Source organism: Macrotis lagotis, chromosome 2 (assembly GCF_037893015.1).
Source record: "Macrotis lagotis isolate mMagLag1 chromosome 2, bilby.v1.9.chrom.fasta, whole genome shotgun sequence".
Lineage (NCBI taxonomy): Eukaryota > Metazoa > Chordata > Mammalia > Peramelemorphia > Peramelidae > Macrotis > Macrotis lagotis.
Genome location: NC_133659.1, coordinates 219,019,688 through 219,033,838, shown reverse-complemented (window position 1 = coordinate 219,033,838; position 14,151 = coordinate 219,019,688). Strand labels below are relative to the sequence as shown.

At 34.8% G+C, this 14,151-nt stretch overlaps 1 protein-coding gene across 1 annotated transcript in view; it reads left to right on the top strand.

Annotated features, from left to right (window-relative positions):
- Window positions 1-14,151, top strand: part of CEP95 (centrosomal protein 95) — a 33,767-nt gene that overhangs the window by 1,760 nt on the left and 17,856 nt on the right. Inside the window, exons 2-6 of the mRNA XM_074224776.1 lie at window positions 70-198; window positions 1,065-1,172; window positions 4,461-4,571; window positions 10,052-10,160; window positions 11,609-11,724. Of these exons, the coding sequence (XP_074080877.1) occupies window positions 70-198; window positions 1,065-1,172; window positions 4,461-4,571; window positions 10,052-10,160; window positions 11,609-11,724 (573 nt within the window). The remainder of the gene's footprint in view (window positions 1-69; window positions 199-1,064; window positions 1,173-4,460; window positions 4,572-10,051; window positions 10,161-11,608; window positions 11,725-14,151) is intronic.

Below are 14,151 nucleotides of genomic sequence, written 5' to 3'. Positions count from 1 at the left end.
TACTTTTAGTTTAAAAACAGCTTTTTTTCTAGTTAGCTAACATTTTTTTTAACATTCTTTTTTCCCCAGAATGGGTAGCAGTTGCTAATAACCTTCTTTTGAAATGTCACATTTACCTGAGGATACAGTCTCTTTCAGAGTGTGATGCAAATGTGTTTATTACTCTTTATCATTCTATCTTGGGAGAAGTAGTACCAGGTAAGAATATTAAGACATAAATTTAAAAAAATTAAAACTAAGAATATTAAGACATAGAGACAGTTTTTTCCTATAGTTTATCTCCTAGGGCTTTCACTGTTATTTAGGTGTTTTTTGCAATTGCAAAAGAGAATGCTACCCTCTATTTCAACTGAAGTGTTACATTCTTGCTAAAATGTCCTGATGACAAGATAGGGCTTTTCCAGTTCTAAATCCACGTTTGAATCTGATATTCTGAAGCTTAAATACTTTGCCCACATAATGAGAAGATGGGACTCATTGGGAAAGATCCTGATTTTTGGAAAGATTGAAGGCAGAAAGAAAAGCAGAGAATGAAATTAATAAGTAGTGTTATGGAAACAGTGAACTTCAACAGACTTCAAGAGATAGTAGAGGATAGAAGGGCCTAGCATGCTATGAGCCATGGAGTCATGAAGAGTCAGAAATGACTGAACAATAGTGATGTTCCAAATCACTTTGCATACATTTTAATAATTACATTTAATTATGGCTCTGTTGAATAAATATATTTAAAATGGCACTGAAATTTTATAAGATCCAGTCAGCTTTTAAAGAGTTGAATTTGATTGGAGTTTAAGAGAAAAGAAACATATTTACCGAGGGAACTGTTTGGTTTTTTTCCCTTTGAAGTTTAATTGTTTTTTTCAAAATTTGAGTTATTTCTGTCAATCTCAGTGTGTTTTTCTGTCATCTTTAACATAACTTATTTCCCATGATCCTCTTCATCTCCATTTCTGCTCTCACACCCCTAGTCTAGACCCCCTGATGATTCCAAACCTAGATTAGACAACATTCTCTAAATTTGGTATTTTGCAGTTATAATGTTATTTCCCCTACCTTCACAGACCTCATAACTATCCCTAAAAACCAAGAAGATGATGCACACAATATACAAGCAATTATTGATTCTCTGGCCTTGGATTACTTGCAGGTCAGCTTGTCTCACATAACAGGTTAGTAGCATGAACCATCTCAAAATGAATTCAAACAGTTATATTTTTCCTGAGGGAATTATTTTGTTTCTTTGAGCCCTAGGCATCATTTAATTGCTCAGATAAAAATTTCTTAAATGCTAAAGAAGAAAGAACACTGGATTTATAGTCAGAAAACCTGGGTTCCCTGAGTTATGACCCCTTGAAATTAATCTTCAAGTAGAGTCGATAAGTGTTTATCAGCTGCCTGCTCTGTGTCTGTCACTACATAAGATGACATTGATTTAGTTGAAAAGTACTTTACATAAATTCTTATATGACCCTATATATGTATTATGACCATCATTCTACAGATGAAGAAACCGAGTCTTAGAGAAAAACTTTGTCCATGATCATTCATAGTAAAACATGACAGAAGTGAATTTGAACCTATGTCTCTTCTGATTCTGTAGTTAATATTTTTACCACTTACTCTCCCAGACAATCAATAATCTCTCAGCCACAGTTTGATCATCAAGTCACATAACTTCTCTGGGCTGGTTTCCTAATTAATAAAAATGAGGGCATAGGATTAGTAAAATAATTTTTTCATTAATTTTGCTTCATTTTGTTTATATATTCATTCAAATATAAAGTACTTGTTAGAAATCAGAGATAGTAAATTGGAAAGACACAATTCCTGCCCTGCTGAATCTTACAGACTTGCAGGGAGATAAGATACTAAGGCAGATAACTATAATGTATATTACTATATAAATGCATTTAATGTGTGCAAAACAAAGATTACATAAGAAGTAAAGAGTAATGATTTTTTATGAGGGATGTAGGTGGGGGAAGTAGGAACACTACTTAGAAAGGGCATTCAATTATAGAAATTCAACTAGAAAAGAGAGAAAGAAGGAATTCTAGACTTAGGAGATAGCATGAGTCAGGTCAAAAACATAGGAAAGTTCATGGTGTGTCCAGGAGCAAAAAATAGGTCTAATTCATCTGGTTTTCCAACAATGAGAAGTTAACTGAAATAAGCCTGGAAAAGTAGATAGAGAACCATGAATACTAGGCAGAGGAATTAAGATAGGTAGTATGACATAGTTTTTAATGTCACACTTCTGTTATTTACAGTTAGACCTGGCATCTATGTCTTTCAGATGAGGAAATTGGAGCTAGAAATAATTGAAGGGAACTGAATTCAGAGTATAATTATCATTCATAGTATGGGATGCTGTTCTCTCCACCCTGGAAACCAGAGACAGTCTTAAAGTTACTTACAGTTGTGTAGCCTGAGAGGAAATTTAAAACTACACAATTTCTGTTTTATTGAGTATTCCCTTTTTTTTACTTTTTTCATTTTTTTAAACTTTAGTCTGATCCCAAGAGTTCTTATAACCATCAAATTTTTGCTTCAGGTATATAAATAATGATCATTATCTTATGCTCTTTAAAACAAAAAGCCTTCTTTCTGACTCACATGATTGGTACTAAATTGAACTTTATTATTCATTTTAATTGTGAGTAAATGAATTCTCTAAAAACAAAACTTTCACCATTGCTTCTTGTCATGTTGTTTTGAACTACTGCCAATACTGAGATAAAAACGTGAAAAGATCTTTACGCAAAAGATATTTTTTCCCCAAAGGATCTTAAGTTCATCTTGTGAATTGCATTGACAATACCATTAAAAGTCTGTGAGAACTAATTTTGATACCTCTTAAGAGAATCCCTCCTTCAATCCCCTTATGATTATGAAAAAGTGTGGACTTAGTAAGTATGCATAAAGACATAAGCATAAACAATCTTTTATACCATAATAATATTTATATAGTAAATATTTGCATATTTTATATACATTAATTCATATGATCCCTACCTCATGCCCATCCATGAGAATAAAGGCAGCTAGGTGGCTCAGTGGATAGAGCATCAGCCCTGGAGTCAGGAGTACCTGAGCTCAAATCCGGCCTCAGACACTTAATAATTACCTAGCTGTGTGGCCTTGGACAAGCCACTTAACCCCATTGCCTTGCAAAAACCTTAAAAAAAAAAAATAAACAGAGAATAGGTACTATAGGTATTGTTATCCCCATTTTACAGATGAGGAAACTGAGTCTCAGAGAAGTTAAGCTATTTTGTCCATTGTCATACAGTAAGTCTTTATTCCAAGTGCAGCAGTCAATCAACTGTGCCAAGCTCTAGCCCAACAAATTTCTCCTGAACAAAAAGCAGCATCTGCATGTGCAATTAGGGACCTCTAAGTCCAAATATGTTGTCTTCCTCTAATAAAAACTTGCTTAAATGCTTTTTGTCTTAGTAAAAATATGACTAGAGAATGTGCCATTACAGCCTATTGTTTTCTTAACAATAAAAGGAATGTTGGCTAAACAAATGTTCTTAATATAATGGGGGGGAAAAAGATGAATATGAAGAAAACAGAAGCATGAGAAAACTTCTATGAACTGATGCAAAGTAAAGTAAAAAGAATCAGAAAAGCCATTTTATATAGATAGATAGATAGATAGATAGATAGATAGATAGATGGATATCTTTGTCTATGTGTGTGTGATTATAACTGTATAAAGGGGCAAAAAAACAGCAACAGAAATTGAAAATGAATTCTGAGAAATTATAATGACCAAACTTGGCACCAAAGAAGAAATTTGAATAAATTCCCCTCTTCTTTGCTAAGGTAGGGTGCTAAGGGTATGAAATAGTACATATAATATCAAACTTGATTTGCTTGTTTTATTGAACTGGTCTCTCCCCCCCCCCTTTATTCTTTGTTAAAAGGGATAGGTCTCTGAGAAAGGGAGGTAGGAGTAGCATATTGACATATTAAGTTGATTAAAAACAATTTTTTGAAAGATAATGCTAATAAATGTTCATCAGCAAGTATTTATATAGCACTTAATATTTGCCAGGCCCTGTTAAGCCCTGGAAATACAGAGAAAAGCAAAAAAAAACAAAAACCTATCAGTACTCTTTTTTTTTTGAGGCAGTTGTAGTTAAGTGACTTGCCCAGAGTCACATAGCTAGCCATTGTCAGATTCTGGATTCAAACTCAGGTCCTCCTGACTTCAGGTCTGGTGCTCTATCCACTGTGTCACTTAGCTGCCCCAACTGTCTCTACTCTTAAGGAGCTAAATAATTACATGATGGACAATTTAAAGAGTTTTTTTTCCCCTTATATAACACTCTAGTACAGGTTTCCACTAGATTAGGATCCCCTATCCTTTCTGTAAGTGTGCTTATTTCAAGAATATATGTGTTTTACATTAATTCAAGCTATTTTAAAATATTCTGTTTTATATTTAGGAGAAAATATTGTAAGAGGAAATAAAGAGTCTATTAAAAATCTCTTAGAAATATTTGATGGATTGCTGGAGTACCTTACAGAATATAGTGAGACATCATCTCAGGATAGAGGTGAGTTTTTAAATGGAAAGTTTGGCTTTATTTTGAATTGAATGGCTGCCTAACTAGATGGTCCTACTTTAAACTTGTCTTGAACATTTGGAATATCTCTAACCTGACTTTATATTATTTGACAATTAATCCTGTTACCTTAAAAGGTTACTTATATGACTTACTAAAACTAACAAAATACATAACAGTTTCTAGTCTTCTAATAGCAAATTTTATTTGCTGCTTGGAATCTATATTTCAGCTTCAAAATTGCTCTAAAAAATGTTCTTATCAATCTTTATTGCTTTTTCTTAATTGGCAATCATTGGTGCAATGTTCTAATTCATTGTGATGCCAGAAACTGACTTCCTGCTTCAAGCATATTTGTCAAGCCAGATTTTCAAGTGTGGTCAAATCTCTAGCAAACAGATTTTTTTCAAAAAGTCAGTCCGAATAAAATAAACCCCCATAATCATCAGTATATATTCTATATACCACCAATAAAATCCATCAGGAATAGGTAGAAAAATATCCACAACTTATAAAATACTTAAGAGAATACTTGTCAAGATACAGTATGTATATAACTACAGAACACTTATTTACAGAAATAAAAGATAACTGACTAGAGATCTAAAACTATATGTAAAACAGTAATCAAAGAAATAGGTTGATCAACAGAAAGATTAGTTATACAATAGCACATGAGCATAGTAGTCTGGTGTTTGGGAAAAAACTCAAAGATTCCTGCCATTAGGTTAAGAATTCACTATTCAGCCAATACTGTTGGGGAAAACTGGAAAAGCAGTCTGGCAGAAATCAAGTATTGTTAACTTCTCTCACTGTGTACAAGAATAGTGCCAAAAGGCTACATGACTTAGACATAAAGGATGACATCTTTATCAAATTAGAGGAACAAGGAAGACATTACCTATCAGATCTATGAATAAGAGAAGAGTCACAGTAGGTAAAATGGAAATTTTAATTACATAATTTTTAAAAATTGCACTAACAAAATAATGTAACTAAAATTCCAAGCCATAGAAGGAATTTACTCACATTTACAAGATTTAGACATTCCCCAATTAATATTTATTAAAAAATAGGAACTGACAGTTTTCAGAGGAATAAACTCAATGAATAGCCATATAAAACATTTTACATCACTAAGAAGTAGAGAAATGCTAATTAAAAACAATTCTGAGATGTCATTAAATTAGCAAAGTTGGCAGAAGAAAATGACAAATGGGGGGAAGGACTGAGGGAAAACAGTTACATTAAGTCACCGTTAGTAGAACTGTTAGGTCCAGGCCAAAGCAAAAATTTATTTTGCTTAACTATGAATGCAACAGAGTTTTTCTTTTTCTTAGTAAGGGTGAAGCATGTGGTGAGATCAAGAGAAAGTATGTTGTCTTTGATTGAAATTATTTTTTAGAAGTCACTCAGAGGGGCGACTAGGTAGCTTAGTGGATAAAGTACCAGCCTTGCAGTCAGGAGTACCTGGGTTCAAATCTGGTCTCAGACACTTAATAATCACCTAGCTGTATGGCCTTGGGCAAGCCACTTAACCCCATTTGCCTTACAAAAACCTTAAAAAAAAAAAAAGAAAACAAAATCCTTGATCCATTCTATAGTCTAAAAAATATTTTCCCAGGGCTAAAAGCTTTTTGTTGTTTAATAAATGCATACAAATAGGCATAGAATATCTGTCACTGCAAATTTTTTAAAAATATTACAGAAGTGAAAGTTTTTAATCCAATAGAAATTATGAACAGAAATATGATGAAGGAAAACTACTAATGACTATATATTTCCACAAATGGCAGAACTGTACATAGTTAGAAATGTTGCAGAGTCTACTGGGCTTGAAGATTTGGTTAACTTTAAGCTAGTGGATATTGACAGAATAGATATTAATGTGGATGAAGATCTTTAGAACATTATTTTACTCTCCAGATATCATAATTATATATTGGTTTCTCTCATCACATTGTGTTATTATAAAATAGAAGACCTTGACATCAGGGGAGGTTATGTGCCATAACAAGCACATAAATTGGATTTGAATTAGGGAGTGCAGTGCTCTGTCACACTTTCTCCTCCAGAGCTATCTGGGTCCAATGGACAGATATGAAACAGGATGACTGAAGATGGCCCTGGATGGGAGACAATCAGGGTTAAGTGACTTGCCCAAGTTGCACAGCTAGTAAGTGTCTATGACTGGATTGGAACTCAGTTCCTCCTGACTTTATAAGACCAGTGCTCAAGGGCAGCAAGGTGGCACAGTGGATAGAGCACCAGCCCTGATGTCGGGAGTACCTGAGTTCAAATCCGGCCTCAGACACTTAATTACCTAGCTGTGTGGCCTTGGGCAAGTCACTTAACTCAGCCCCCCATTGCCTTGCAAAAAGAAAACAACAAAAAAGACCAGTGCACCACTTAGCTGCCTTACAAGTTGTGTGACCCTGATTATATATGTGTGTGTTTATATGTATCCACACACACACACACCCTCACCCTCTCCATTGACCAAATCTTGCCCTTTTTAACTCCTCATCTTTCATGTCTCTCCCCCTTCTCTTGGACAGCCTTATTTCAGACCCTTACCACCCTTTACCCGGACTATTGGAACAGCCTCCTATTTGACTTCCCTGTCTTCAGTTTCTCCCCACTGTGATCCAGATTAATTTCCCCTAAGTGCAGATCTGACCATGTCAGTCCCCTATTAAGAAAATTCTAGCAACTCCCAATTGCCTCTTAGAATTAATGCTTAGTTTTTAAAACCTGTGTAACCTGTCCCCAGTTTATCTCTTCAACTTGTGTACTTTATTCCCTCTTCTGCACTTAGGTCCCGTCAAACTTGTTTTCTCTCTCTTCTTCACACATGACATTTCTATTTCCTTGCCTTTGTATTATAATTGAACCCATGCCTAGAATACATTCCCTCCTCTCTCTGCCTCATAGAATCCTTCTCTTCCTTCAAGTCCTAGCTCTCATGCACATTCTAATGAAGCCTTTCTTCAGCCTTACTCCTCCCCCACCTGCAAATACTTGTGCTTTTCCTCCCAAACTGCCTCAAATTTCTTTCTTATTTGATCTGTTTTTAATATTTATTCTGTTTATACTTACATTATTAAGATATTGATTCTTCTGTTAGATTGTATACTTCTTGAAAATAGTTTCCTTTGTGTTTTTCTCCAGCACCTGGAATATAGCAAGTTCTTACTCTATGCTTATTGTTGGATTGACTTAGCATGGTGAGAAGCTCAGTCATTTTGCATATACAAGTCCCAGTCATATGCCAGAGCTTCTTAGAGTCTTCCCATACTCTTCTGAGCAGATTAGTGATTTCCTGAAACCTCTTGCCTCAACTTGGAGTCCCTATCATCCAGGTTCATTACATAAGTTCATAAATACTATGGGTATCCAGTATGTGTTTGTCTGCCTCTATCCTGTTTGTGCCACTGTCCCTAAATCCACTTGCTACTTGCCTCTTTAAATGACTTAGAACAAAATCCTTAACCCATTGGAGTCATCACTAATTGACATAACCATTCTGCAAGCTCATGCACAGCTCTCTGGGAAACATCTAGAACAGGTGTGTATAGCCCAAGGACCACATGTGATCCTCAAAGCCCAGACATACAGCATTATTACGTTTTATTATTATACTTATTGGAAATCTGGGTTACATTGTAGTCATGAATAAATATTAAATTCTTTATGTGGTCTTTGATGAGTTTTTTGGAGTGATGTGGCCCAGAAGAGCTAAAAGTTTGGACACTTTTGAGAATCTCTCTCAGTGAGTGTAAATCATGAGCATTATAGGAATTGAAGCCTACCACGCTAATGTTGTAAAGGTAGATAAAGAGAACCTGTGGCAAAAATGTTCTGAACTGAGCATGTGATGTTTGTCCTTCATCCTTGAAGAAGGCCATGGCAAGCATATGAATTGGATTTGAGTCAGGAAATGATGTGCTAAGTCACCAGCCTCATTTTCTCCTCCCAAGCCATCTGGGTCCTCTGGCCAGATATGAATCTGGAAATGGTCCTGGATTCAAGGCAGAGTTAAATGACTTGCCCAAGGTCTAGTAAATCAAGTATCTGAGGTTGGATTCAAACTCACATCCTTCTGACTCCAAGGCCAGTGCTCTATCCACTGCACCTAGCTGCACTTTGAGCATGTTCAGTTTATTTGCAAAGCTAGCATTTGCCGGTAGATAGGGTCAGTGGCTACTCGGTAGACAAAGATATTCTTTTTTTTTTTTTTTTTTAGGTTTTTGCAAGGCAAACAGGGTTAAGTGGCTTGCCCAAGGCCACGCAGCTAGGTAATTATTAAGTGTCTGAGACCAGATTTGAACCCAGGTACTCCTGACTCCCAGGTCCAGTGCTTTATCCACTACACCACCTAGCCGCCTCCCCAACAAAGATATTCCTGAAAGTATACAGAGTGTTCTTATAATGTAAAAAAAAAACAATCAAAATGCAGATTCATGATATTAATATTTATTCATAATAATCCATGTTTATGATATTTATAGGAATAGATTGTATATTTATAGGTAGGTTGATTTGTAACAGGATGGTAGGTGTTGCCAACTCCATGTGACTTTAATTATATCAAATCTTGGCTTTCTTATTGGTCCAGGTGTCTGATTAATGAAGCAACTCTGATTTCTTTGAGTGTATCATGAAGTGTTTTGTAAGTTTGCATGAGTCTAAATGAGGAATTAACACACAGAAAGGGGAACATGAATTCTCAGAAAAGAGGAAGTCTTATGAAATAAGGGTCTTAGGCTTACAAGAGTAGAGAAGTTAAAACTAACAACCTGCTAATGAAAGCTAGCTTAATGAAGTTTAATAATTCATAGCAGACTTTAGCTAAAAATTAAGTGATCATATTGATTGAACACTATTTCCAGTTTGCATTTCTCACAGGAATATAAGTTGGAACTTGAATGTTTCATATAAAACTTTTGAACTTAAAAATTTGAGGAAAGACTCATTTAGATTCTCTTCCCTCAGTTTTTTTTTAACATTTTACAGTATTAAATTATGAGATAAAAGTTTTACTCTTCTTCCATATTTAATCATTTGTCCTTTATTGATTATCAGATTAAATTTGAAATAAAATAGAAACTTCTATCCTTAAAGGAAAAACCTAAGAGTTAGAAGTGGTAGAATAACAGAAGCTTCAATACAACCTTATTTACCATCCCATGCCAGTGCCTTTTTGTGACAGGTGCAAAGCAGGACCGGCTTTTGCAGACCCTTCCACCCTGGAAATATATTAGATCTAGTCAAAGCAATAGTTTTTTGTCTAAGTCCAACAGATTTATATGGCGGTCTCATCAGAGGGGTACCTATAAGATAGTTAAGCCATGAAGGGATTCTTATGTACATCAGTTTAGGTAGTATAATATCTTGTACCTTTCTACTTGCGTAGCAAATCTGATGGTATTCACTTAGGTTTTGTTTGTTTTTTAATGTATTTTAAATAGTTGAAACTGACCAAGTAGCTAAAGAATCAATTCAAAGTATGCTTTCAGAAGAATTGGAAGAAAAGATTAAAGAGACCAGATCAGTGCTGGCAATGACATCATTTGGGAGGTAGGCTTTGTCTTTGTTGACTTAATAAAACAAGTTTCACTTTTACTTGGTAGTTAAATGATTAAATTAACATTTAATTTAATAGCATTAAATTAACAATTAAAACAACATGATAGTAATTAACTTAAACTGGATACATTATTTGCCATGCTTCACAGTTTTGTAAAATGAGTAATTTAAAATCTTTCCAAGGGAGTTTTTTGAACCCCAACTTAAATGTCAGTTTTCTTAAATACTGATTTTTGTGATATCTTCTGGTTCTCAAATGCTTCACAGGTCCTCATACTTTAAATACAAGGAATTCTGATTTTTAGACATACCATATTTCCCCATGTATAAGACACACTCTTTTTTGAAAAATATGAGTTCTAAAAACTGGGAGAATCTTCTACAGTGATTGTAGATTTTACTTGTATTTCCCACTCACATTTGTTACTTATACATTAGATTAGCCCAGAAAAGGCTCAGAAAAAATTTTCTTACAGTGCTGAATTTAACTTGAGTGATTCAGTTTGTAAAAGTGAATGGAAATCCTGCTGCTGAACATAAGTTTGGTCCTCCTCCAACTGAGAAAACAATTGGAGACCAGCTTCGGGAAGGAGAAGCCCTACTGAAAATGCCTGGGCAGAAGAAGAAGAAGGCCATGAGAGGCAAATCAGTCAAATGGTCTTATTTAGAGAGGGAATTGAAGAGCAAAGGGCAACTGGAATTCCTGTGTCCACAAAGATGGTTTGCTGATGAAAAAGAAGTGACTGATTTCAAAGGAGGTCACAATTGACACACAGGTTCATGGAATAGAATGAACTAAGCATGTGTCCACATACCAGACTTGCCCAAAAGCTTCCTGAAAGCTATGAGCAGAAGGTCCTTGAATTTCATGATGAATAAAACTTGAGTTAAGTAAATTTATGCAATACATTTTTTTTTTCACATTTTGGGCCCCATAATTAAGGTGTGTCTTATTCATGGGGAGTGTCTTATACATGGGGAAATATGGTAGATATTTTGTGGGAAGCATAGCTGAAAGTTTATGACTGTAAAATAAAATCCAAAATGTTATTATCTAAATGCATTACTTTGAGCAAGTCATTTTACTGCTTTGATCTCAAATGAGAAGCTTGGATCAAATGATTTTTAAGGTTCCTTCAATTTAAATTCAGTTCACAATTGTTTACTAATACCAGGCAGTTTGAAAATTCTAATTCTGTGATTATACTTGTTGCTATTGCCTTTAAAAAATCTTGGAAACTGTTGAACCAAGAGAGTAAAGGTAGCAAATTATTAAACCCAGCAGAAGAGTAAAGTACAAAATGGCAAAGTTTAGGGGCTGCCGATCCTCTTATTGTCATGCTTTATATAACTAGATGATATTGGAATCCTAACTTGGAAAACCCTCTTGCGATTTTGAACAGTCAGTGACTAAATATGACTAATTATAACTTTTTCAGGTCTTCCCAATCTTCTGAGCTTTTTGCTCCATCTTGGGACATAGATGGATCAGAGTCCACTGGTGAATTGATTAGACTTGGAGATACAGCTCATACATTTTCTTTAAGGAAAGATGGTGAGTTAATTGAAACTTTAAATGATAATCACATTGGGTGGCTAGGTGGTGCAGTGGATAGAGCACCGGCCCTGGAGTCAGGCACACCTGGGTTCCAATTCCACCTCAGACACTTAGTAATTAATTACCTAACCGTGTGGCCTTAGGCAAGCCACTTAACCCCATTGCCTTGAAAAAAAAAATCTAATAAAAAAAATAAAAAATAAAATGATAATCACATTATAAACTACAGCCTAATTATAAAGTAGTGAGAAATACTTTGTAATCTATATTTAAAGATTTAACTTATTTATAGGATGAAATTACAGTTGACTATTTTGCAATTATAAATAAAATTGTTAAAGTAATTTGGTATTTTTAAGATACTAAAAAAGTGAAATGTGAAGTAATAGAAACATAGACTTTGAATTTTAGTATTTCTTTGTGATGTTAGATAAGTCACTTGGATCAAAGAATTTTTATAAAGTATTATGTAATCCTAAAGTGTTATTTAAATGAGTTATTTTTTTAATTCTTTTTTTTTTTTTTAGGTTTTTGCAAGGCAATGGGGTTAAGTGGCTTGCCCAAGGCCACACAGCTAAGTAATTATTAAGTGTCTGAGACCAGATTTGAACCCAGGTATTCCCGACTCCAGGGCCAGTGCTTTATGTGATCCAACCTTTGTACTAGGTTCTGGAACTTCAAGGACAAAAATTAAAATAATTCTGCCCTCTAGGAATAATATATAATTATATAGGTGAAGCTGGTCATGTACACATATTGTGCAAAATAAATACATATATAATGATTTTTGCATGTGAGATTCTAAACAATACATAAAGAAAAGCATAAGGTAAAGTGTGTTACTTAATCTCCAAGGGTAGAACGATTTCAAAAAATGTTCTATATTTAAGAGTTAACATGGCAAGTGGATGAAATATTGAAGACCTAATTATATCTACCAACTCTGTATGATCAGACAACTGACTTTACTTCTCTGAGCCTCAAATTTCTCTTGTGTAATATATGTAGTACCTATACCTTACTGAATTTTTGAGGAATCAAGATAATATAGCTTTGAAATTGGCTATATTAAGATATAAAACTATTCTATTGACCCATCACAACATGGAATAAACTGTGGGGTTGTTAAAAGCTGTCAGTGAAACACAAATTCTGACAGATTATAAAAAGGTAGAAAGGATTTGAGTTGAGAACCAGCTGCAGACTACATATCTGTCTGCCTAATTCATAGAGAATCATCAAAAGGAGATTTGCCATTAGGTAATGAATTGCTTTAGCCACAGTAGCCCATTAAAACTATCTGTAAGATGTTAAGGGATTAGGAATATCATATTAGATATTAGAGCATTCTGTTATATAGAATGGTGTTGAAATACAAATAGATAAACCATTGTTTGAAATTTCTACATCTCCTATCTAATCATTTATTTTCATAAGAGAAGTAACATTAACAATTGTTCCCTAACTTGGGAAGTAGGACTGATACAGTCACTAGTAAACCAGCAAATTTAAATGTAAATGAATAAAATTTTATATGAAAGATTCAGGCAAACCTGACAGACTTTTTCATTTATGGGGGGGAAATGGCTTAAATAGTCACATTTATTGATTATCCTTAGTCTTCTGTACCATAAAGTTAAAAAAAAGCAAGTTATGGGGACAACATAGCATTGTAATATGAAAGGAACATTGGGTTCTAGTCTCTTAGACTAATTGGATGACCTCAGGTCAGGTACCTGCCTCAGCTTCACCTTCCTAAACTTCTGTTTAGAAAAATGAGGAGGTACTGTATCTCCCCGTGTATATGATACTTTCCATGTATAAGACACACCTTAATTTTGTGGCCCTAAATTTGAAAAAATTAAAGTTATTGAACTCAAGTTTTATTCATCATAAAATTCATACAACTCATCACTCAAAACTTCCCTCCATTAGCTCGTCCTCATCTGTGTTTGATGATGAATCACTGTCTTAGGAGAGGCTCTGATGACTTTATGCTCAGTGCTCTGGTCTGTGGTTGACCACTAGCTCTCTCTGGGCAAGTCTGGTGCATGGACACATGTTTAGTCTAATCCGTTTCATGAAGTGTCCTCATTTGAAATCAGTTACTTCTTTTTCATCAGCAAGTCTTCCTGCCTCATGCTGAACCTTCTTTGTGGACACAGTAATTCCAACTGCCCTTTGCTCTTCAATTCCCTTTCTAGATCAGACCATTTGGCTGACTTGCTTCTTGCCTCTCATGGCCTTCTTCTGCCCAGGTATTTTCCAGTAGGATTTCTTCCCGCAGCCAGTCTCGGATTGTTTTCTCAGTTGGAGGAGGACCAAACTTTTCTTCAGCAGCACAATTTCCATTCACTTTGGCAAACTAGATCACTTTGAACTTGAATTCAGCACTGTACAAAAATTGTTTCTGAGTCATTTCTG